The 24,756-nt window shown below is 36.9% G+C and overlaps 1 protein-coding gene across 9 annotated transcripts in view; it reads left to right on the top strand.

The window, feature by feature from the left end:
- The window catches only part of EXOC6 (exocyst complex component 6), a 99,169-nt gene that overhangs the window by 11,497 nt on the left and 62,916 nt on the right, over positions 1 to 24,756 (top strand). For all 9 annotated transcript variants that reach the window (XM_054204556.1, XM_054204555.1, XM_054204560.1 and 6 more), the window contains exons 2-8: positions 9,831 to 10,002; positions 11,297 to 11,344; positions 11,459 to 11,549; positions 12,459 to 12,504; positions 20,405 to 20,609; positions 21,868 to 22,023; positions 23,037 to 23,105. In XM_054204556.1, the coding sequence (XP_054060531.1) occupies positions 9,831 to 10,002; positions 11,297 to 11,344; positions 11,459 to 11,549; positions 12,459 to 12,504; positions 20,405 to 20,609; positions 21,868 to 22,023; positions 23,037 to 23,105 (787 nt within the window). The remainder of the gene's footprint in view (positions 1 to 9,830; positions 10,003 to 11,296; positions 11,345 to 11,458; positions 11,550 to 12,458; positions 12,505 to 20,404; positions 20,610 to 21,867; positions 22,024 to 23,036; positions 23,106 to 24,756) is intronic.

Here is a 24,756-nt window from a genome sequence, read left to right as displayed (position 1 = left end):
AAGAGTAGTAGAAGTCAGTTGCTTCAACACTGTTAATTGCTTCCCAGCAGAAAAAAACACCGTTAGTTTTAGTTGGGCTTTTGACTTAAAAAACAGACTTTTTCAAAAGTCATCTTTGATTCTCTTCAGTGATCCTGGGAGATGTGCACGTGCAAAGGATGTATAGTACAGGCTGTTGATTTGCCTGAGAAAAATACCCAATTTTCTATGTATAGACTATGTGAACTCATAGAGTTAACAAAAATTAATAATATAAAATTATTGGTAAATATATGCTTTGGTTATATGTTTGCAGAGGAATGTGACACATCAAAGAATGATCTGGTTTGTTCTGTGTTGAATAGAATACATTCTTAATCCAATTGGTTTTGAAACTTTTTAATTATTGGATATTTTATTTAATCTGGAACTTCTTGGTTTCTAAAATAATATATTTACATCTTCGTAGTGTTGGTATTCAAAGCCTATTGAAATAAGTAACTTAGACATTTGTGACATCAAATGTTCTGTTCTACTTTCATCTGTCTCGTGAAGGCTCTACAGAAACAATTACTACGTATTTATCTTGAAAATTATGTCTAAAGTGCCCCAGATAAAGAAGACAGATTAGCTATAGGTTGTAATAGATGACTAATTATTTCTGGGACATGTGTAATAGAAATCTGATCAAATCTTTAAAAATAACTTAGAAACTCACAATTTCATTTATATGTGAATCCATTGCTCCTAAAATGGAACAATTTATGTTACAGTCTGTGGAAATATTAAGGGAAGATAAGAATATTACTATATGGACTTCAGTTTCTTATTTTATTTTCTATGAAATAACATAGGTTCCAACTATGTCCACTGTATCTATTTAGGTATAAGAAACAGATGTCCAAACTTGGCATTTAGTTACGTGGCGATAGCTAGTACCAAAGTTAGTAAAGCTGGCGTTTTCTTTACTGTCTTTTTTAGCTACTATTACAACACAAAACTAAAAAAAAAAAAAAAAAAAAAAAAAAAAAAATTAGTGCAGCACTTGTTTTTCAGTTTCTTGCTTCATACATCAGTAAGTCGCACAAAGGCTTAGCAGGAAGAGACATCTCCTTGGTCAGCAATGTAAAAACAGGAAGGAGGAAGTCTATTGCAAATCTGGGTTTACTGATTATCAGTTCATGTTTCGCTGCAGAGGATGTCCATTAACAGCCATCAGCGTGATCCATTGCTTATCCAGCATGAACAATGACTGCTGTAGTGCTGCTACTACAGAATATGGACCCTGCTTATAGGAAGTAATGTTAACTAACAAACTGTACTCAGCCCTTTCCTGCTCATAGAAACAGGATACTATTAGTGAGAACAATTCACAGAAATTGCACATCCAGGAAAACCAGGCAAGTAAAGCATAACAGCTAAACTAAGATTAATAAAATCTTTTCTCTGATTAGGCCATAGCTTGAGTTCTGGCATGTAATGCAATCTTTTAAATAGAGTGGTGAGATGTAATTATGAATAAGGGTGGCAGAACTGGACCCTAGGTAGCGCCTGGCATAGAAAGATGTTAAGAAATGTGCTTATTACCATAACTCCAGTTGAATTACAGGAAACACCTGGACATTATTTTATAAAGCTTTTTAGGGTGTATGCAGAAAACTATATGAAATTACTCCATGGAAAAATCCCCACAAAGTTTGCAGTTTGTGTAAACAGAAAATATCTTTGTATATTGTAGGACAAAGGAAGTTTCTGCAGTGTTTCCTGTGAAATTGCAACTTAAAGGGAGTGTGTGATACAGTATCGTGGTAAGGGATGCCATGGTTATAGTCACAATGACAGGTCTGTTTTCAAGGCAGAATCTTAATTTGCATGGTCAGTGTTTTGTGCTTGCATTGATCTCACTGCGTTCATCATACCAGTTTTAATTGTAAATATTATCTTATTTTATAACTCTATTTAATATCTCTTTTTTTTTTTTTTTTTTTCAATCAAATGAGAAATGGAGGGAGAAGACAAACATCTACTGGGCCACTTCTTGCAATGTGTGTATGGGAACTATTTGAGAGCACCTCTAGCCTCAGTCCAAAATTGTCTTTGGTAGCAAGACATGAATTCTAAAAACATAATTTTCCACAAGCACTTGAGACTTGCTTTATTTGTGTGTGTGTTTTATTTTAAGTATTACTTTGAAATATGGAATGAAAATTGTATGTCTGAGTTTCTTTTTTTTTGTGTGTGTGAATTGGTTTAACTGATCAAAGTGGCAGTTAAATTTATTTTTCCCACAATGCTAAATCTGAAGCTCTACAGATGAATATTTTTTCTTGCGTCCTTTGCAGTTCAGAAGTTGCATGGTCAGGCTGACATTCCATGTCAAACTTATACAACTATTGTGCAGATATGCGTAATTACCATAGTCATCACAGCATTCATGGAGATGTAACTGATTGGCACTTACTAAGTGGTTATCAGTAGCATGAAAGGAATGTGTGTATACAGTTTTTAATTGCTTCATATGTCTTTTGTAATCAGGAAATGAAAGACTTTGTGGCAATGTAGGGAGGGGCGGGGAACCTCCAATTCATCTTAGAAATGGGATGGGTTGGGGGTATATGAAAATGGTGAAAGGTGGCAAGTCATTAGTGAGGAGCTACTTTGTCCTGTAAAAAGACTGGTATTTTTTTCTCTATTTTCTGACAATTTTTTTTGCTATTTTTTAAGTAGATAATCTGTTTTAAGAGTTTTTGCTGCTGTTAGAATCTATTATTAACAATGATTACTAGGAAGAGAATTGTTCACTCTAAAAATTTGCAGTAAAGCTCCATAAGCTCATAGATGTTTTTCCTGTATATGGGTCACAATTAAAAATTGAATCATTGCCCATTTAAAAAACACACACACAAAAAACCCCAAGCCCTCAAACCTTCAAGAAATAATAGATTTTTTAAAAACCCAAAAGGGGGTTGTTAAATATTATTTTTTTTCTTTATCTAATAGGCCGTTTTAATAATTATTTTTAATTGACAGTTATCACCAACCAGGAGTTCATATTATCTTCTGAATCATTATTTTCTTATGAAAGTATGGAGCTTCTATTTTAAATAAAATAAACTCTTCATTTTTGCCTGAAGCCTGAGTACTTGAGCAGTTCTGCTTACCATTGAGAAGTTACAGGTGTTGCCACCGATATAAGGGACAAAATTACTTTAGTTCTCATTCTGATTACTCTTGCAATTTACTTTTCCTTGCTAAACTCCCACCAAGCAGATTACAGTGGAAGTTGTGTTTGGGTTTCTAATTATTCTCATTTTCTACCGGGAAGATAACGTAGATGTGAAGACTGGGGATGAGGAGGGAAAAAGCAAATTTGGGGTACTTGCTGAACTCTCAAAAGAGTATTTTAGGCTCCTTTTCTTTTACACTTATTAGTCTATATGCAATTCCTTTGCCTACCTTTCCAGTACTTCAGTCAATGTATTAAATTAATTTCTGAGCTTATGATATTTTTTGGCCTGTAACTTTTTATTTCCCTCCTCCTTAGTGAAATTCTAATCCTCTTTTAATCCCATTTGCACTCAGGCGTTTAATGATGTGTATCCTGTTTGCATGCACAGAAAATATTTATATGAAATGATATCAGAAATATATTTTTGAAGCTGTACTGTAACCATTTTTGAAGAGATCTATGATAGTGGCTTAGAGTTATAATGCATATGTATGGAGTTGTCATTATATAATGGATCAGATAATGTGAGGATAATTGATTTTTTGAAGTATTATTTTGTGGAGGATCAAGTGGAATTCATGGCAGATTAGGTGTTATGATTCTTGGCTGAATTTTAGCTCTCTGGAGATTAGCCTTTTTGCTTACTCAGCGTCTGGTATTTTTGTGTATAGAATGGTGCCCTCTGGTGCTTCAATAGATTTTTGCATGTAAGCACAAAAAATTTTCAATAAGATCTCTTAATACATATTTTTCATATTGTCTTTCAGTTTTGAAAATAAAAATTGTGGGGATTTTTTTTTATGGTATAAAGTAACCTTGTTTGATTTTCTTTAATTGGAAAATGGTTGCATATCTAAAAATTCTCCTTTGTTTTTTATTGAGACCTGAATTCAAATCTGTTTATACTTGTCTTTCTCCCTTCAGCACAGCTGTTAAGAAAAGACCAAGGTAAAATATCCCTATTGCAATAAAATTGAGCCAGTGACTGAGATATCTTTCTCCCTTAGTTAAATGCTCTCTGACTACTCCTGCTTCAATTTTTCCCCTTGTTTGAGTACTTTCTGCACTATCTTTTATTTACCTAGGCTGGCATTAACATGACTCATATTGTCCAGTTGTTGGGATGAGTCAGGAAAAAAGGTCTCTCTGTCTATAAACAGAGTTCTGGGGAATATAAACAAATAACCTGCTACACCTTACGAGAAAAATCCTTCAGCTCTGCTTGTGCTCTTCCTGGGTGCCCTGCTTGCCCTATCAATTAGGAATGAAAATGGTACCTGCCCTGTCACTGATTCGCAATACTGATATCTAACTAGTCACTGAAGTTAAAGTTCTCTCATTCCAGATGGAAAATTAAGATGGTATGTTGTGTATTTTTCTTTTTTTTTTGTGCCAAAATGAAGTACAAACTTCTGTCTCCAACAACAATGATTTTCTCCCTTTTTTTTTTTTTCCAGTTCGAAGACTTTACTGAGAGAAAGCTCACTCTTCAGAGTTTCATGATGTGAATCAATGACTAGTAGTCATTGACTAGTCAAAGACTGGTAGTCTCTAGGTTCCTATAGCAGTATAGATCACAGGTTGAAAGCAATTGTAATACAAACTGACCATATCTTTCAGTTTTTCTTAGTTCAGATTTGTGCTATACTTCAGACCAACGGCATCCACTTCAGGGGCCCATAAAGCTGAAGAGGATCCTTGGCATTCTTCATTCAGAAGTATATAAATGTAAACAAAACTTGAAAGAACTATATCTTACAGATACATAGTTGCTAGCTGGCAACTAAGCACCACACAGCCGCTCGCTCACTACCCCCAGTTTGGATGGGGGAGAGAATCGGAGGGGTAAAAGCGAGGAAAAAAACCTCATGGGCTGAGATAAAGAAAGCTTAATAGGTAAAGCAAAAGTGTGCATGCAAGGAAAGCAAAACAAGCAATTCATTCACTGCTTCCCATGGGCAGGCAGGTGTCCAGCCATCTCCAGGACAACAGGGTTCCATCATGTGTAACGGTTACTTGGGAAGACAAACACCATAACTCTGAACGTCTCCCCCTTCCTTCTTCTTCTCCCAGCTTCACGTACTGAACACAACGTCATATGGTGTGGGATATCCCTCTGGTCAGTTGGGATCAGCTGTTCCAACTATGTCCCCTCCCAGCTTCTTGTGCACCCCCGGCCCAGGCACTGGCGGGGTGGTGTGAGGAGCAGAAAAGGCCTTGGTGCTGTGTAAGCACTGCTCAGCAATAACAAAAAAATCCCTGTATTAGCAACACTGTTTCCAGCACAAATCCAAAACATAGCCCTGTACTAGGTACTATGAAGAAAATTAACTCTACCCCAGCCAAAACCAGCACAACCTGTAAAATTTCTCTTGATGACCTAGGCATGTTTGCCCCTTTTTATGACACTTCCCACTGACGTATGTGAAGCTACTTAAAGTGAGAGAGAGAGATATTTTTAGGGTGGATTTAATTGCATGCAGTAGTAATCTCCTGAAGAAATGCATCTGGGAGGGTTACCACTTCTTCACTCTCTTCTCAGCAGAACTCTGTGTGTGTGTGTGTATTGTAAATTCTGTTAATTTTGCCTTGCAATTTAAAGGAATTAGTTATAGGATGCTTTCAGGATTCTGTGTCTCTCTCCAAGATATTGTGGTATGGTGATTTGTCTCTCTGATAATTTCACTCCAAAAATGTGCACATTTGCTATCAATGCCGTATTCTATTGAAATGTACACCTTCAGATAATTATTCAAAGAAGTGGCGCAATTACTTTATTTAGATAAGTGTGTGTATGGAAAATAAGCTTCAGTATCAGAAACAAACCTTGTGGTACTTATGTGTGGTGTTCCATAATGGGTAAATCAGGCGTGCATCACCTCAGTTGGGTTTGCAGTTTTGAGAAAAAGCCTAATTTTTGCCCACGGCCAGGGATCGCAGGGCTCTCTCAGGTACACACACACTTTCAAAAAGGCTGGTGCTTTGGGTCACACTTCCTTCTGAAGCCCCTGAAATAGCCGTGTGTATAGTGTCCTAAGAGTACAGAGTCTTAAGGACGTTAGTAAACTTGTTTAATTCATCCCCTTACTTCTCACCTAGATCAGAGGGTTGTGATACAAAGTGTGAATTTCTTTTAAATACTGTGATAATTCATTTCTTTAAAGGTAAGCAGTTCTGTGTCGGGAGTTTCTTCACTAGTGTGCTGAAGAGGGTTGATTTGTTATTGTTCCCACAAGATGGAGCTGTCTACATATGCAATTAGTATGGAATTTATACTTCTAGCGAATCTTAAGGAGCTCTGTCAAAATTCTGTTTTAGATCACAGATCACCATTTTATTAGTAGCCCTGCACAAAACAGTACAATGTAGAACATAAAATAGTAACTGTTATTTTAATGAGGTGGTTAAGGCAGTGTGTCGGGATGTACGTAGTATTGATTTCTTCCCCCCCAGTTTTAAACATTTATTCCCTATATGATTTTGAATTAAATATTGTGATAATACCCCTGAGAATTATTAATCAGTATTTTATTTATGATCATTAAACTGAAGCGTAAGTAGCTTTAATATTGAGAAAAAATAATAAATACTAATTTTTGTAATAGTGTATTGCCTATGCTACATTGTATGTGCTTCCAGAATTGCTGGCTATGTTGTATGGAATTGTTTGATAACATTTTAAAGAGAAATCTCCTGATTGCAAATTATTTCCCTCTCCCAGTATTTTAACAGCATGTCTGCCAGTGTTGGCAGATCTGAAATCGATAAAAAGGTATCAACACAGCCATGCTGAACTGCAGACAGTGGATATACCAAAATCATCAGGCAATGTCTAAGTCCAAAAAGGCAGTGCATTGCTACCACTAAAGAAAGTTTTGTGATACACACTCAAGTATGGAGTTCCTCTTGCACCATCTTTTTGCAGTCCTGTTCTCATTTTAGGTCTCTTTGGCCTACTGTGTTTTACTACTGTTTTCACTTTACTGTTATGTTACACAACTTACAGTTACAAATACACAGCGATAAATGTTAAGTCTCTTGTCTTTGTAATAATGATATTCCCTTCGCACTTCCCTTTGAGAACATTGGCAGGAGACCTAAACTTGGAGCCTCCTTCCACCCTTAAATAAAAGGCTCAAGGAAGCAGTAATAAATTGAATGTTTTTGCTGGTTTTTGCTTTAGCATCCAGTGCAGTATAGATAATGAGTCCAGCCCATTCACAGGCAGCTCATGCATGCCCGATATCTGTGAAGGCACTGTCTGATGCCTCTGGTCCTCCTAATATTTTTATTTCTTCCCCAGGAACAGTAGTCTGGAGACAGGTGGATGTCCCTCTATGTCCACCCTGTAGGTTACAACTTCTCTGACCCTTTTGTTATAGAGAGAGAGCAGCACTCATGTAACCAGCTTGTACCATGTGTTTTGGAGCACTACATCAGTTGTTGAACTTTTTTGTTATCCCTTCCCCATTTCTTTACAGGTAACAGTCCTTCCAGGGTCTACATGCTTCCCCCTGTGTCTTCAGCTGCAGAATATTAGGTTGCCTAATGAGAGCTCACTCAGTGCTGACTATGTGTTGTGCACCTTTCTTTCCTCCCAGGCCAGGTTGCTGCTTGTCCCTCCAGCCAGCACCAGCTTCTGTGTGCAGGTGTTTCCCACTGGCAGGTGTGGGTCACTCACGATCTTCTACCACAGCCCTTTAAACCTCAGTCATCCTGGGCAGCCCTGAGGAGTGAGTCTCTTTCAGGCAGTCTGACAGGAACCTCAGGAGGAAAGACTGATGGTCATACGTTTGTTCCTTCCAGCTGTCATTTCAAACTGCACTGGTGGAAAGGGTGAGGAGTATTTTTCCCTTTGTGAACCGCATCATGGGTCAACAATCTTTTATGTTTTTTCCCTGGTGCATTTTGGAGGAAAGAGCCTGCCTTTCAGTACCATAGCCTTGTTTTCCTATCATAAGCAAAAGGGTGATATTCTAGGAATATTCTGTTGAATCGATTTTTCCCTTAGAAAATATCTATAGCAAGCAGGCTGTCGGGAGCTGACTTTCTTCCTTTGGGCATGTAGGACAGCTTATTACCTTTCTCATTTCTCTAACTTCAGTTGCTTCTCTGAGTATATCAGCCAAGGTCGGGAGGAACTCAAAAAGGATGAAGAATCTAGTTTCAAGAGTCTTTTGAATCTCTTCTATACCCTTTTCTTCCTTGAAAGGCAAAGTTCTTGTCAGACACTCAGCTATAGGTTTGTTGAACTGGTGATGATGACCCCGGATCTTGTTAGAGCCCAGCTGCCTGGTTAGAAAAGAGGATCTTGAAGAATATGGGAAGTCATACTTCTCCAAGAAGACTGGGAGGGAAGTACTTTCTCTGTACTTAAGAGGTGTAGAGGCTTTGACTCACTGTTGCCTGGGTCTTGAACTTAAGACTGTGGTTCTACAAGCAACGCTGAGATCATTGGAACTTCAGTCTTCCCCCCCGCATCTTAAGATTTCTTTATTTATTTATTAAAGCGGCTTCTCCTTATGGATTTCTGGAGGAAATTAGAGGCAAAAAAAAAGGAATTTAAAGATTTTTGATTGCCTGATTTTATTTGAACGCTTGTAGTTTGCAGTACAAACATGTTTGTATATGTATATCATCCTCGTACCGCTGCTCTCATTCTATCTGAAAACCTGCTTCAAAAATTACCTGTCTTTGCTGTTGTTGCTATAACAATTAATGAAATTTTGGAACTGCCTGTGCCTAACCTTTCTTGGGAGACTTCATACTTTTGATTTCCAGTACAGTTCTCTGTAATACCTGTTTTCTCGCTTCCTCTGCTAAAGTCTAAAGCTTTAAATTGCCCCGTCTCCTTTGCTCGGTCTCATGCTTGAGCATTTTTCCATGCAGCTTTCTATTTCTGATGCAGCTCAACAAGCTACGACAGTAATTTCTCCAGGAGTCATCTTTCCTGATTGAGGTTTATAAGTGTACTATTCAAACAGTGAGTAAAAGAAACCAAAATACTTGATTTTAGCCATTCCTGAAAGTTAGATCCCATTGAGGTAGCAGCATGTCGTGGTTTTGCTTTGGGAGACGTTGAGGGCGGGCAGGAGGAGGCAGGGAGCAGTGGGGATTGCCTTCCACCAGGGGTCTGGCTGCTGCCACACAGTGCTCCTGTCCTTCTGGCTGGAAGCATCCGACCCTGATTTAGTTGGATAACTCTGATGTTAGGAATACCAGAAAAGCAAATTTGTATGTTTGCACTTATTTATATTTAGCAAAGAGTGGAATTTGATGGAAAAGCGATCCATGCTATTTGAGGTGGTTGGAGAAACTGATTCTTTTGTACCCGTATTTGAGCATTAGGGCATAAATAACAGAGCAGTGAGGCTCAGGTCAACCATGATGTAAGTGGTTAAGCACCTGGATTAATGCCATAAGGGCTGGGTTCAGCTCTCAGTTTTGCGCCATCTCTTTCTTTTAATGCTTATTTTGGTGGAGTGGATCACAAATGATGCCACCGTAACATCAAGTTTGCGTGCTTTTCTTTTCTTTTTAAGAGAGAGATTTCAATAAAGATCCTTGTGTATTATTTTTAACTGGGGGGAAAAGTAAACAGCTTCTTATTTGTATTTAACAGGTCTGTATATGATGACCAACCAAATGCACACCAGAGGTTTATGGAAAAACTAGATGCCTGCATACGTAACCATGACAGGGAGATAGAAAAGATGTGCAATTTTCACCATCAGGGCTTTGTGGATGCTATTACAGAACTTCTTAAAGTTAGGGCTGATGCAGAAAAATTAAAGGTAAGGACCTAGTTTTTCAGAGTTTCATATATCATTGCCTTTTAATTCAAAAGAAGTAATTTGACACTCTTACTGAAGAATAAAAATTTAGTGATTGTCACATACAGTGTGATGTTTGCAACAATTTTTTAAAAGTGGATTATGTAGGATTTGTGATTAGAGCTGTGTTGCTTGATCCAGTAATTTACATTTACAAAGATGAATATTTTATTAGGTCTAATTCTGATTTTTTTAAAAATGTATGTTTTCAGAAAATGCTACCAAAATTATTTTGCCCTTTTTAAAGGCTTTCTCAGAAGGTAAAGAACAACAAATGGTAAAACTAATATTTCTTGCGTAGGTCTCTTTTCTAATCATGCGTTTGCACATCAGACCTTAGAAAAAAGTAAAACTCTTGATTAGAAAAATAAAAATACTGTAATTATGCATGAAAAATAAATTTTCTTTACTCTGTAATGAGTAGGAGAGTAGGTGGAGTTAGTAGTTTTCATTAGAAATGAGAACTAAGATTTACTCCCAAATCACAATGCAGAATAGTGAATTATGAGATCCGTCCCTTTTAGCTCTCTTTACACTTTTGAGAGCAAAATATGCACACCAGACAGAATGAGCATAGTTCATCAGAGGTTATGATTAGAAGAGCATTATATAAAGGATATTCAGATAACAAGAGACCAAATACAGCGTCAATGAGGTCATTGAGCATCTTTGTTCAGAAATTAATGAGATTTTTAATAAACTAGAATGTGCTTCCTTATTATGATGACCTAATGAGTCACTTACTATGTGGGAAAATCTGAGGTCGAGCTTTGCCTGCACCTGCAGCATTAAAATGTTGCTGTGGTTTGGAGATTTCCACGTTTGATGTTAATCAACCACCCAGTGTTTGCATTCAGCAAAGTATGAATGTTTAATTACCATAAAATGCAATCACCATTTCTTACAGACAATGAATGGCCCATAGAGCTCATTGAGGTTATCAAAAAGGGACCAGTGGTCAATTGGGTCAATGATTTGAATTGTTTGACAGACCTACAGAAACAAGGAAAGTTCAAAAATCCCAAGTAAATTTGAGAAGTTTGCCACAGAATCTGTTAGAAAGAACTGTCATAAGTAATTGAAGTTAACAAAAGCCCTTTGCGATCAAAAGTTCAAGTTCAAGCTGTAGAGTTAATTTGAATTTGCATTTCTTTGTTCTAAGTTTCTCATGAAGCATGATCTGATTACAAGGGTGAGCAGTCACATCAGGGCAATATATGCATATTTGTCTAACAAAGGTGAAATTATTTTTAAGGTCCAAGTTACTGATACCAACCGAAGGCTTCAGGATGCTGGGAAAGAGGTGAGAAATTGGTGCTTCCTATATGGGCATTATGAATATTTGTATCAAATTAAATTTATTTGCATAATTTAATTGTGATTTTCTTTCTCTTTTTTTTTTTTTTTAATCTCTAAGGTGATAGCTCAAACAGAGGAAATCATCCGATGTAGGGTTCAGCAACGGAATATTACAACAGTTGTGGAAAAACTACAGTTGTGTCTTCCAGGTGAGTGACCTATAGCTAAATATGACGGCAAATTAAATACAGTAAGTCACAATAGCCAAAATGGTAAAGAATATTATTTTTTAAGTTGTGGTCCTGTAACACCCAGTTTAACGGAAAAATTAATGGGATTTAAAAAGATGTCAACACGTAGCTTCCACGTCTTTTACGATATTTGGCGTAGAGCAATTATGCCACGTTGTGAGAAGACAGCGAGACAGATATAAATGATGCAAACAATGTAGGCACATACAGATTTAAATGAAGTAATATTTTGAATAAGATAAACAACAAATTTGTTGCTTAAGAGCATGGTTTGTACTGTTTGAATTTTAGAGAAAATACTAATGAATCTATTTCAGTGTTGTAGTTTTAGCTCTGTGTCATTACAGGCTTTTTTAAATTAAATATAAGGGCTCTAAATGATGTTTCAGAGAGGTAATATTATAGCACACACAGCTCTATAAGGATTTTATCCTGTTTGTGATATTGTCGTAAGACAGATTTGAGAATTTTCTTTGTAAAGGCTTGTTGTTGACTTGTTATGAGTACAGTAGGTGGTACTGTTGCCATTTAATGGAGACAGATCATAGACTGGTAAGGCAGATAAAGTTATGGTATGTAGTAAGTAAATGAATATGCTTGATGCATGTAGTGTCTACTGTTTTGTTTAATCTTAATTCTTTTTCATTTAAAAGCTGTTAAGAGCTCAATTCTTTTTTCTTTCTTAGCTGCATTCTAGAATTTGTTTTTGCTAGTTTTATCACGTTTATGTTACTGTTGGAATTAGATAAGATAAATGTAGCATATCTTTTTCTATGGTTTATTTTGTCCTTTACAGTATATATTTTCCTCTTTTATTAACTAAAGCCACAATAAGATCCATGGGTTAATCTGCTTGTTTTTATGCAGTGCTGGAAATGTACAGCAAACTAAAAGAACAGATGAATGTAAAAAGGTGAGTGTTCTTATTTCTGTGAGTAAGATACAACATTTGTAAGTAAACTGATAGAATAGCAAACACTAATGTAGAAAAGTAAGTATTCTAAGTCCTGTATCTTGGTACGTGTAGTCTTTTTGCATAATACCTTGTCTGTGTTTTAAGAATGTCACTGCAAGTGAACAAATGTTATATTAAATATAAAAAATTTTAGGATCTTAGTGATTGCCATGAAAAATAATGTTTACTTCAATAAGCATGACATGCAGTGAAATTATTATAATAAAATATGAAGTAAGTGTGTTATTTTTTAATACTTTAAACAGTTTAAGAAGCAAGAATAAGATGATCCTTAGGGAGTAAGGAACTTTCAGAGTACATTAATACCTGATTAATCTATCCTGATGTATTTAAATCAAATTCATCATCCAAGAAAAAGGACATTTTACTTCATATACCTTTCTTTAGACCTATCTGGTATCTCTATGCTAATCTTTTGTGTGCATGGGATTATGAAAAAGAAGTGCAGAAAATGTGTTGCAGTTTGTTTTTGGTTTTTTTTCCCCTCTGTGACAAATCGACTTGTTAAAAAAAAAAAAAAAGAAAATTAAAACTATAATTAAAAATAAATTTCTAGAGTAATGGTTTCTAACTGGTACATGACCAGTTGCTCCTTCCTCTGTTGTGTCTTCACTTTTCATCTTCTCAGAGTAACCCCAGTATCCCCAGTTCTCTCTCCATGGTGGCTTGGCTGCCCCCCTGTAGCTGCCATCCTGTCCCACTGGGGCCGATGCCGCTGCCGTGCACCTCATGCACACCCACCCCAGCAATACTACTGCTGCTGTTCTCTCCTTCCTGATTTCTACAGCACCATTGCCACCTTTATCCCTGCCTGCTTTTCATACAGCCTCAGTCAAACCAATTGCTCTGCGTCTTCCCTTACTGGATTCATGATGGTTGTCATTGCCTCTTTATATACCTGGCACCACTGCAGGGAGCTCCTGCTAACAAGTCTGTCTGGACCTGAGCGTTTCCATTTGGAACTAACTATGCATAGTCAGGTGTCTACTGGGCTACTGTGTAATCTAGATTTACTTTTGGACTGTTTGTCTGGATTTCTGTTGTCTGGGTAGCCAACACCTCCTGTCATACTGCCAGACATCTGAAAATCCTCAACAACGGCCACTGTGTATGGGTAAATCAGCTCTAAAGCCTGCATGCAGACATGTCCAAAATGCCTCAGATCTACTACACACAGATCAATCAGTAGTGCAGCAAATCTGATGCACCGTCGACAGTGGTGTATATGCTACCTGATACCTGTGTACACGTGCTGTCTGTGAGGCTGTCTGCAGAAACAGAAGAGCTTTAAGAATAAGCTAATAGCTCTGGGACTATGCTGTCTCTTACTACAACCAAAACTTGCTAGATGTGAACCAGAGTGGTAGATCTTACCAGCTTGACTACTATACACTCTTTCCTCTGAACAGGACACTGGTTTGACATCTGCTTAGAGTAGCTGGCAGCATGTTGTCGCAGTTCTCATGGAGCACCTCCGCAGAAACATGTAAGCAGTCCAGTGCCCTGGCTACTGTGGTCAGAGAGCAGACTGCAGAGTGTCCTGTTTGAATCGCACCACTTCCTTCTGCAAGGTGGTCTGTACAGTGAGCAACGTTTAGCGTGTTGAAAATATGGAAACACTGGGATCAAGGCCTGCATTCTCACATTCCCTTGCTCTGTCAGGCAAGACAAGCAGCATCCCGGTTTTAGAATTGCAAGGGAAGCTACAGTTCCTAATGTCATCATGGAGAGATCACTTAGGTGAGATAAAATTGGAGATGGACTTTAGCATTTTGACTCCATGTTCATTAGTAGTTTTGTAGAGTCCACTGATGGTTCATATGCTTTCTGAGAAATCATCAGTACTCTTTAAATCTAAAACTAAATTTCTATTATTTAAGAGATTCAGGTCTGATAATTTCCCCATGGAAGGAGTTGCCAGCCAGGAAGTCTCAAAAGTCAGAGGACGATATACTGAATTGAGGGGTTTGGACATGTCATTGTCATACCATAAAAAGATCTAAGGGAGCGGGGAGATGCCATAGCTTTGATGTACCATACCTTGAAATCACATGGAGTGCAGAAGGTTTAGATTCTGCTGCAGGCTACTGCACCAGCTCAGATATCTCTTCCATTAGCTACGCTACAGTTACTACTCTGCCTGTGACAATTCCCTATAATACAGCCTAGAGGTGGCTATCCCATGGAACTTGTAGGTAATTTAAATGGTAATTTCCTTGTGCAGGCAACAAACAAATCCAGAGTGTGTGTACCTGGCCTTTATCACTAAGTGACTGAGCAATAGCAAGGGCATCCATAGCATCAGTGCAAAGACCTGACAGTTGATGTGTGCAGGTACAAGGAATTTCAAAGCTGACCTTCCTAAGTTTTGCTGTGAAGCTTTCCTGGAAGAGGCAGAGAGAGGAGCATTCACAGTCTCAGTATTCATTTTCATTATTCCACCGTCTTACAGTCTTGCACTATGCATTTCTAAAGTTTAAAGGAAGGGAAGAAGAAAGCGTGGATATTCTGTATTTTGGGGGGACAGTTCTTTTAGGATAAAGACTGGAATTCCATTTCCTGTCTCCATGGCAGACACCTTTTAAGATAATGCAGGATTTTGGGTCTGAAACACATACTGGTTTGTGCTGATGGAATGGAGGTTTACTGAGGAGTCCAAAAAGCCATCTGTTGATAGCAACTTTTGGTCCCTACGAACATGGGCTACGTTTAAACTAATGACCTAGAGGTGAAAGGCTCTGTATCCTATTTATCTGTCTCCTGAGCCATGCATAACACAAGTTGACAAGAACTATAGTTGTGAGAGGAAGTAACTGCGGAATCTGCTCTAAGCAGGCACAATTGGCTGAAAAGAGTTATGGAGGGTTTAAAGTCTTAGCTGAGGAAGCACAAGGGAGAGGCGTGGTTTCTCCACCGCTCTCCAAAACACCTAATGGGGGCTCTGCATTTAGACTGAGCTACCTAGGTCTTTAGTTTTAAGTCGGAGATAAGATGATCGCACATTTTATGCAGCTCTGTTACCATGGCCGGTGTATTTCAATTTTGATACGTATCTCTGGAGTACGTTCCCAGCTGCTTCAAGAGATTGTGTTCTAATTTGGAATTGTTAGAACTGGTGTTTTTGCAAGTATTCTTCCACAATGGGTACTACAAAAAAAAAAAACCCAAGCCCACTATACAATGAAAATAATTGAATAAATCAATCTGCTAACGTTGTTGCTGAATCTTCTTGAATCTACTGTGAGAACGACTAAAGAAAGAGTATGGTCTTTCAGAGTGAGCTTTTTGCCCTGAAAGATTTGGATTTGTTTTCTGACCGTACTATAAGCTTTCTTCTGAACTGTGGGAAAGAGAGAGTTCATTAGTTATTTAGGTTACTAAGTCTCACTGAGACAGTCATGCAGCCTTTTTCTGCATAAACCTTCCAAGCATTCAAATAAACCGGAAGACATAAAGGATGCAAATAGGAAAACGTCGTAATTTCTATAATTTGGTTATACCCGTGTCTGTATGGAAAGATATTGGAACAGATAAAACCGACGGTGATTTGATTTTTGGTTTTCTACATTGTTTTGGAGCCACATCAAAGTGAAGCACTGGATTTTACCAACTGCAAATCAATACTTCCTGGAGGTATCGTGAATCTGGCAAAAAAACTCCATCAAAATATATATTTGATACTGAACTGTCAGCTGCTTTCTTTCTCATGGTTCTCACAACCATATTTGTTTGATAATTTCTATTTTTTTAAAAAATTCCTATCACATCATTATGGATGAAAAAGGTATTCCACAGGTCCGATTTCTTTCACACGGCAACTCTTTAATCTCATTTTAAGAAATACTGAGCTTTTGACTCACTTTACAGAATTTTTGGAGTTAGTAGTGCATTGATCTCCGTTCGTGGTCCTTTGGGGCAACTGATAAAATTGGTATGCTGGGGAAGTTTAAAAATTAGGTTTAGAATTGGTAAGACAACTAGATTCAAAACCTAAATAAATAGTTGTTCCTGTAGTGAAAGATTTTCAATTGCAATTTCAATACATCATCTTCAAGATCTCTGTGAATGTGACTTTCCTGCAGTATTACTGAAGAAGTCCAACGAATTCCCTTAAGTTTGTTTGGTAAAGTACAAAAAGTTTTTCATATTTACTTAGTGGAAATGTAGTAAGCAGGAATATACAGTATTTGCCTCAGAGGGAAGCACAAAAGTTGGAGAACACCACTATTTTTTCCTTGTAAATTAAGTTTGTTTCCTTAATTAAAATAAAATGGGAATTTTAAGATTATTGTCTCTCCTCTTGTATTTTTCAGCAGGAAATTTTGGGACATGTTTCTTTACTCAAAAGACTTGTGTACAAATATGTTATTCTCAGTACAATTCACAGCCTTTGAGTTCATCTTTCTCCTGTCTTGTGTAGCTTCTTGACTGCTCTAGTTTGACTTGCTGGGGCTTTTTTAGTAAGTTGCAGTATTTCTCTTAACTGCCTCCAAATGACACTTCACTGATAAAAATCTTAAAAGTTTTCTCGGTCATTGAAATTGTGACTTAATACTTTGTGTACGCTGAAGTAATGGTCACTTTCTTTTTCTTTTGGATTTTTTGTGTGTTGATGTTTCAAATTCTAATACAGACCTGACTACTCTGTGTCTGGGACTGGGATGTTTTGTAAAATGCCAGGTAAATTTTAGAATAAGATGATGCAAAACACTTATATTAATCTTTTGGCGTTTTTTGTTGGTTTGTGGGTTTTGGGGTTTGTTTTGTTGGGTTTTTTTCCCGCAGCCCTGCTTCTTGCTGGTTTTAGAAGGTGCTATTTTTATAGTTTAGAGATGTTAGTAAAAAACATCTTATAGTTTTCTGATGACAAGATGGATCAGTTCTGGACAGTCTTACCATATGACCTCTACTGGTGTTTCAAACTTGTGTCTGCAGTTTCGAAGCTTACGTTATAAATTTTGTGTTGGGGAACATACTCTTACAAGCTTAGCTCAGAAGAATAGACAGAAGACTGCCATATTTATATGAAAAAAATAACATTGAAGATACTTCCTTAAGTCATTTGTAGTCAAATGGGCAGTCTTTACCTTACATGATTTGAACTAATAATATTGTTGTCAAAAACTTTGAGTTAAGTCTATGGAATGTTTTTAAAGCCTAATATACAAATACATCATTCCATGAAATGATATGCGAAACTCTTTAGTTTAAATCCTGACCTGCAGATGACCTTCAAATTAATAAGACTTCAGTGTTTTTTCAGAACAGATGTTAAAAGGGAAAGGTCCTGAGCTCCATATATATATATATAATTAGTAAGGGACTCTAGAATGGATTTAAAATGGATTATGTTAATTCTGATCTTGGAGACAGCAGTCAAAAACCTTCCAGATGAACTAACAGTGTTCTGATAAGCTGATCCGTATAATTTAAATAAAAACCTTTTATACGATTTTGATGCTATTATGGTTTTATTCACCAGAAGTCTCACCATGTGGCCCTCTTGGTCATTTACTACTTAAAAAAACAAAACCCACACACATAAAACCCCCAGACCCCTTCTTATCTGCAACATTCCCATTGCCTTATGTATATTTTATATAAACCAAGTATATAATAAACAAAAGGTCCTAATTTACACTTGAAACCTCTTTATTTGCAGTCTCCTAAAGCAGTTGTGTTCTGGAATAAAAGAGAAGATTTTTCCCATCCTCCAGCGATGCTGAACTGTTAGCTTAGAAATGTCTTGATTGAGAAAATTCAAACCGATGTGTTTATTTCAGAATGGAACAAAAAGTTATGACTGAAGTATTAATAATTTATTATTGCTTGTCTCCAGAAGGGGAGCCAGCAGCTTGAATTGTATTTCAGTTTGAAATTGTTTACTCACTATATCTACAAAGTAATATCCATAAACAAAAGAACTGGAAGGGATGCTTTTCCAGGTTTCCTTCAACAGTTGAAGGGACTTTGTTCATGTTCATCTTTTCTCTTTCAAAATGATTTAGTAATTTTCCAATACTGATCATGTAGGACTTTCAGGAAGAAAAGCGAACTAAGGTTATAATGCAAAAAGCTAAAAATGAGCCACGGATAGTACTCTGTATTTGTGGAAAGAAAGGGTTGGAACTAACAGCAAGTTAATTCAGTCTGTTCTCAGTTTGTCTGCTTTTCCCATTCAAGACCAAGCTAAAAGGCATCAGTTCACCTTATTCTGTTATAATAGACTAAACTAAATGCATTTTACCAAAAGCCTCCTGGGCTGAGTGGCTGGTAAGAATACTGCATAAAGGAAAATTATTGTCGCATCTACAGTTGCTGTCCTGTTTATGTTTTACCTGTTTCCTGCACCTCTCTTTAAAATGTTGTTGACATCACAGATTTGTTGATCATGGTGTTTCTGTTTATTGCCTTCTTAGTTTAGCTGTCCATCCCAGAATTGGCCCACTTCTGGTTTTCTTCATCTTTTCAATAAAGTAAAAATTTTCACAAGCATTCTGCCTTAGGAGCCTGTGAGAAAATAAAATAGAGAAGGGTATTGACTTCAGGAACAGGCATATAAGAGCCTGACTCAGCTCTGAATCACCTCCTTGTGGTGTTCCTCTCTCTACTGATTGTAAGAGGAAGCATGGAAGACCAATTTCCCTCCATTAAAATTTCCTTCTTTAAATGTTTCCCTAAATCAGTTGAAAGCACACAAATTTTGCTTACATGCTACAGGCCTGAAGTTGATAAATGTTTTTAGCAAGTAAATCTTGTCCCCACAACCCCTGTAATCTGTGAGAGAACTGAGAGTGAAGACACGTAAATAACCGTAGTAATAAATAGAGTTGATGTCTCAGTATTTGATAGCTTTCTGTTGTCAAAATTGGTTGAGACTTTCTTTATTTTTTAAATTTACTTTGCAGTTAAATCACTTTTTACACTTAGTTTTAACTTAAGTATTTCTTTAAACTCATTGTCCCTTATGTAAAATACCACAACATAGTTACAGGTGTACTATACAACATCTGCGTAGTGTATGGACATGAGAGGAAGTATTTCTTGGTGCTTTGGGTTTTCCCCATCTCGGGCCATATCTTCCATATTTCTGCTACGATAACCTGTAGGCTAACAGGACACAGAAGAATAGAGAAAATTATGGAGTCTTTGTTATTTTAAAACCCTCTGAGCTTAATGCTTGTTGCAAGTTGTTGTTTTCTTGGTGGATATACTGTATTTTGTCAGAAGAGTAAATAGATTCATGGTTTACAGCAAAATATGAATACTGCTTCAAAACATATTGCTTTAGATAAGTGTATACGTGTCTTTTCTAGCTAAGGGTGGTGGGAAGAGGGTGGGTGTGGATGTGTGTGTATGTTCACATATACCTAAAGAAGGCAGATACATACAGGCACACTTTTCCAAGATTTTTTTCGTTGTTTGATGCATATACTGCGCTGTTGGGTGATTGGCAATTTGTGTTTCAGAAAAAAAGAACTCATAAAAAACTCAAATAAATTCAATCTAGGAGGGAAAATAATTGTTAGGACTTTAGTGCTTCCATTCTGCAAGATGCTCCATGTGGTGATAGGAATCAATTGATCAGAACAGCTAATACCACAGGAGCCTACTTAAAATTTTTACTTGACTGAGTCACTCTAACAGTTCACTGTTTTTTTCCAAACTAAAGCGTTATATGTATGACCTTTTGTTTCTTAATTTTTCTAAGAACAGGGTGATTTCATTAGATATATATTGGTTGTGTGTATGATATTGATATCTTATATTTGATAAACGAAGTATTGTATTAAAATTTTATAAGAAGCTACATAATTTGATTTTAATCTCTTTGTAGGTACTATTCTGCGTTAAAAACAATGGAACAGCTAGAAAATCAGTACCTTCCTAGAGTTAGCCAATACCGTTTTTGCCAGATAATGATAGAAAATCTTCCAAAACTGCGTGAAGAAATAAAAGAAATATCCATGTCAGATCTGAAGGATTTCTTAGAGAGTATTCGAAAGCATTCTGACAGAATTGGGGAAACTGCCATGAAGCAGGTAAGCCAACCTAACAGGATGACTTCAGTCCTGTTATCTACTGAAAATATCAGTGTCAAGAGTCTCAGGTTATCCCAAAAGATTTGTCTAAGGTTTATAATCATCACATAGACCTTTGAGTAAAGTTGAAGAGCTGTGAAATGCTTTCTAATATCTTGGTTAGTTTCTTCTCCTGGACATGAAGTTGTCATTCTAGTGGTCCCTGCCTAATGCAGGAAGCAGCAATGTGACACCTCAGTGGCATCAAACTTTCCTTCCAAATTTTTATCTGTGTCCTAGACAAGAAGTAGTTTCCTCACTGGGAAAGCAAGGAGGAATGCTGTGTAGCTCAAGTTGCAAAAAATTGTGAATTACTTTGAGTGGTCAGCTCCTAGACAGTCTGTAACTCAGCAGCTACTACGCCAAAACAGAGAGCGGCCCATCTGGCCAGCCAGCCAGGAGGAATAAGGCTAAAGGAGATGTTGAGATAACTGCCTAGTTCTTTCTAAGGTATTACCAATACAGGGCATGGCATTGGCATATTACCCTCCAGAGAGGGCACACAACAGAGGACTAAAGTGAGAGCCAGGATGAGATTGGGACAGCTGGCGCTCTTGCCGGTTCCATCACAAAATAATCTGCCACTTCAAAGCACTGATACTGGGCAAGCTTTAAATGCTTTTAAGCTTTAATGCTTTTAAAATTTATTTGGAGAGCAAGTAAAGTTTTCATTTGACTTTTTGTTGGGCAGAGTTCAGGTTGGATTGTATTTTGTCATCTACGGTTCTTGCAAAATGCGGCATTGATTGTTATAAATGAAACAATTGCAAGATTATACTGTTCCTTCTTTGTTGCATTTCTTTCAATAGTAAAGATAATATAGTGCCTTTGGCTTCTGCAGCTGACTGCTCACTAAGGCTTAACTGAAGACAGGAAACAAATAGCTGGAAACTCTGTGATAACTGTACTTCATTAAGATATTGATTCTATGTTTGCACTTTGTGATCAGGAAAATTACAGATTTCTTTTTTAATTTTTTTCACCTTTAAAATTGCATTCTGGGGATTAGGGAAGAAATTATGCAGAAATTTGCTATTGAACTAATTTATCATGCCAAATCAATTAAGGACAAAATCATCAGTGTAGGCTGAGAACGCACATCTTGCAGTTACGCTGATGTGTGTTCAATAGCACCACCTGTTTTTCATGTCATAGCATATACTCGTCAGTGGTGAAATTTGCATTACATCCCTCTTTATTGGTACTACTTTTAAAACAGGCACAGCAGCAGAAAACCTTTAGTACCGCTCTTCAGAAGCAGAATAATGTAAACTATGGTCGGAATATGCATTTAAGTAGAAACAGAATTTTGGAATCCAAGAATGAAATTACATTGAAGCGAACGTTTGAAGAAGATGATGAACATGAAGAAGAGGTAACTTTGTACTCATCATTACGTCTTATTTAAAGTGATATTTGTAGGTTTATTGAACAAAACTTGCAGTAGCCTGCCTGTAGATGCCTTCCTAACATCAGTTAGGAAGAATCAGAGAACACCTTCAAGGGACACTAGTCCAGGTCAGTGTTTTAGGGGGAGGAAATAGTGCCAAAGTATTAGTTGTATTAATGCTAGCTTTAGCATCATGTTTGGGGACATTCAAACTTGTGATTATTCTGGAACTCAGCTGCAATTTACATTATACAGTATCTGCCCACTGTAATTGATATGGGGCCCGCTGGAATATTCTGCTGTCGCTAAAGCCAGCATTTCTGTGTTGAGGACTTCAGCTTGTGCTAGAACTCTTTCAGCTATCAAATACTCAGTATTCATAAATTGAATAAAACAGTGAGTATCTAGACCTTTAAATCTGGTGCTCTGAAAACAGTGAAAGGAGTCTGGTCCTGTAACACAGATAAAATCTAGTACTGTAATACAAAGGGAGGGGAGAGTTCAGCAATTAATTTACTCTTTTGTGGTAGAACCCATCCATTTTTGGGTCCTGAAATAACTGGCAGAAAGACTGATGCAGTTACTTTTCAAGTCATTAAAGCAAACTCCTACCACTTTCTATGAAAACAATAGTTTTGGTAGCCATAAAACCTGTCAACAGAGTTGGCTTTTTCTGGTCCAAATTTGGTCATGCTTCTGTATTCAAACCCAATGTATTTCCATATTCATCTGAACTTTATATTCATCAATCTACTAACTTCACACTCTGCTAAACTACTAATTTTCCCCTACATCTCCAAATTTTTAAGAAACTAAGTTGAGCAGTTGTGAAATTAAGGGCACTAAAACAGAACTTAAAAGGACAGGATAATTCCTTACCAGTAAGATGTCTTATGAAGTATTTATTAAGTGGAGAAGTTCTGCTGGTAATGTATCACATTTTGCAGATTATATGATTTTATGCTTTATATAATTTTCTTTTTCCTTTCCTTCTTCAGGTGTTAACTGCTCAAGATCTTGTAGACTTTTCTCCAGTCTATAGGTGTTTGCACATCTACTCAGTTTTGGTATGTATTAAGGTGACTTCAAAAAGATATTTTACTTTTTGAAGTTAAATGTTCATTTTCTTATTTTTCGTACTGTGATAGTTTCCAAGCAAACATATTGCTTCTAGTAGTAGTAGTTCTCAACGAACCAGTTGAGGTAGGTAGAGTATGGATACTCAGGGCACAAATGCATCATTATGCATAATTTTATTATGCATAATAAAAAACACACAGCAAGAATTAATTAATAAGCTTTATTAAGAATATACGTAAAATGTGCGTGTCTGCCTCAATAGTGATATCGGCACTTTTGCAGTTCCCCCAAGTGTTCTATGTTACCCAGATGTTTAGGGGGTATGATCAATATTACAAAACATAGGAGTATTCAGTTTGAATCTTGTGGAAACCAGAATAGTAGAGCAACATAGCAAGCAAAAACTGGAGATTGTGACAGACTGTGCTCAGGCAGATTAGACTGGATTCAGTGGCAGAGACACAATAGCCCGTTTTAGCTGCTATAAAAGAAATACAATGCACAAGCTAACAAGGATGAAAACTTTTTTTGTGGAACTTAATAACAAATCATTTATTATTTTCTCATCTTTCCAGTTACTTTTGAAGTCAGATTACTTATTCTATAAGTATCAAAGGCATATAGGGGAAGTACTTTTAAATATTGCTAATCCTACAATCTCAGCTGGACCTGGCTTCAAGCATTCAGGCTGAGTTATCTTCTTTCTATGGAATCTTTGCAGCTGTGAAACATTAAAGTTTATATCTTAAAATAATGTTAAATAATAATGTCACTGTTAATTTTTTTTTTTAAAAAAAAAAAGGAATCCAAACAAAAGCATCAGTAATTGCATCAGTAATTATTTATCTTAAGGAAAAGAAGACAAGCTGCCAGAACTATTAAAAAATTGTGGACTTTCTTTTTACAGAGGAAGTAAGTGTGAAATAACATATAAAAAAGAAGGTGTAAAGTTAAATACACCAGTGGACATCACATTTTTATTCTTTCTTTAGTATAATAAAAGAGCAGGAAGTAAAATTTATAGATGACCTTTAGAAGTAATATCACTGAATCACAGAATGGTTCAGGTTGGAAGGGACCTTAAAGATCATCTAGTTCCAACCCCCCTGCCATATATGATATGAATGTATATGATAATGTTCTTCACTTTGACAAGGATCCTTATGTTGGATTGATCCTTGATCCGAGGATATGCTCTTTGGATTTGCACAGAAAGTTTGCCAGCTTCCAAATTTACCGGAGACAGAAAACTACTTGGAATGCTCTCTGAAAGTCCTCAGCCCCTTAGGAAAAGGGGTTGTTGATGTCTTCAGAATAGGGCTTCTGTCTTTCCTACCAGCATCATCTAATTAATAAGCCATGGTAGCATTATCAAGAGTTGTGCATTAACCATTTCTTGGAGACCTTCTCGTTTACCTCCTGTTGTAAACCATCACTTTTGGAGTTTAGATAATTTCATAATGACAGCGAAGGAGGAGAGTTGATACCAGGTGTCTATTCATTGCATTTCCATATCAAGGACTTACCTCACAGCAAATGTCACCTTAGTGAATTCTCTCTCTGCTACAAAGCTGTAGAAAATATTCTATTATTATGCAGGACAAATGTTTTCTACTCTGCTTCTTCATATTTAAGAAG

The sequence above is a fragment of the Rissa tridactyla genome, chromosome 6 (assembly GCF_028500815.1).
Source record: "Rissa tridactyla isolate bRisTri1 chromosome 6, bRisTri1.patW.cur.20221130, whole genome shotgun sequence".
Classification (NCBI taxonomy): Eukaryota; Metazoa; Chordata; class Aves; order Charadriiformes; family Laridae; genus Rissa; species Rissa tridactyla.
This window is presented reverse-complemented; position numbering and strand designations above follow the sequence as displayed.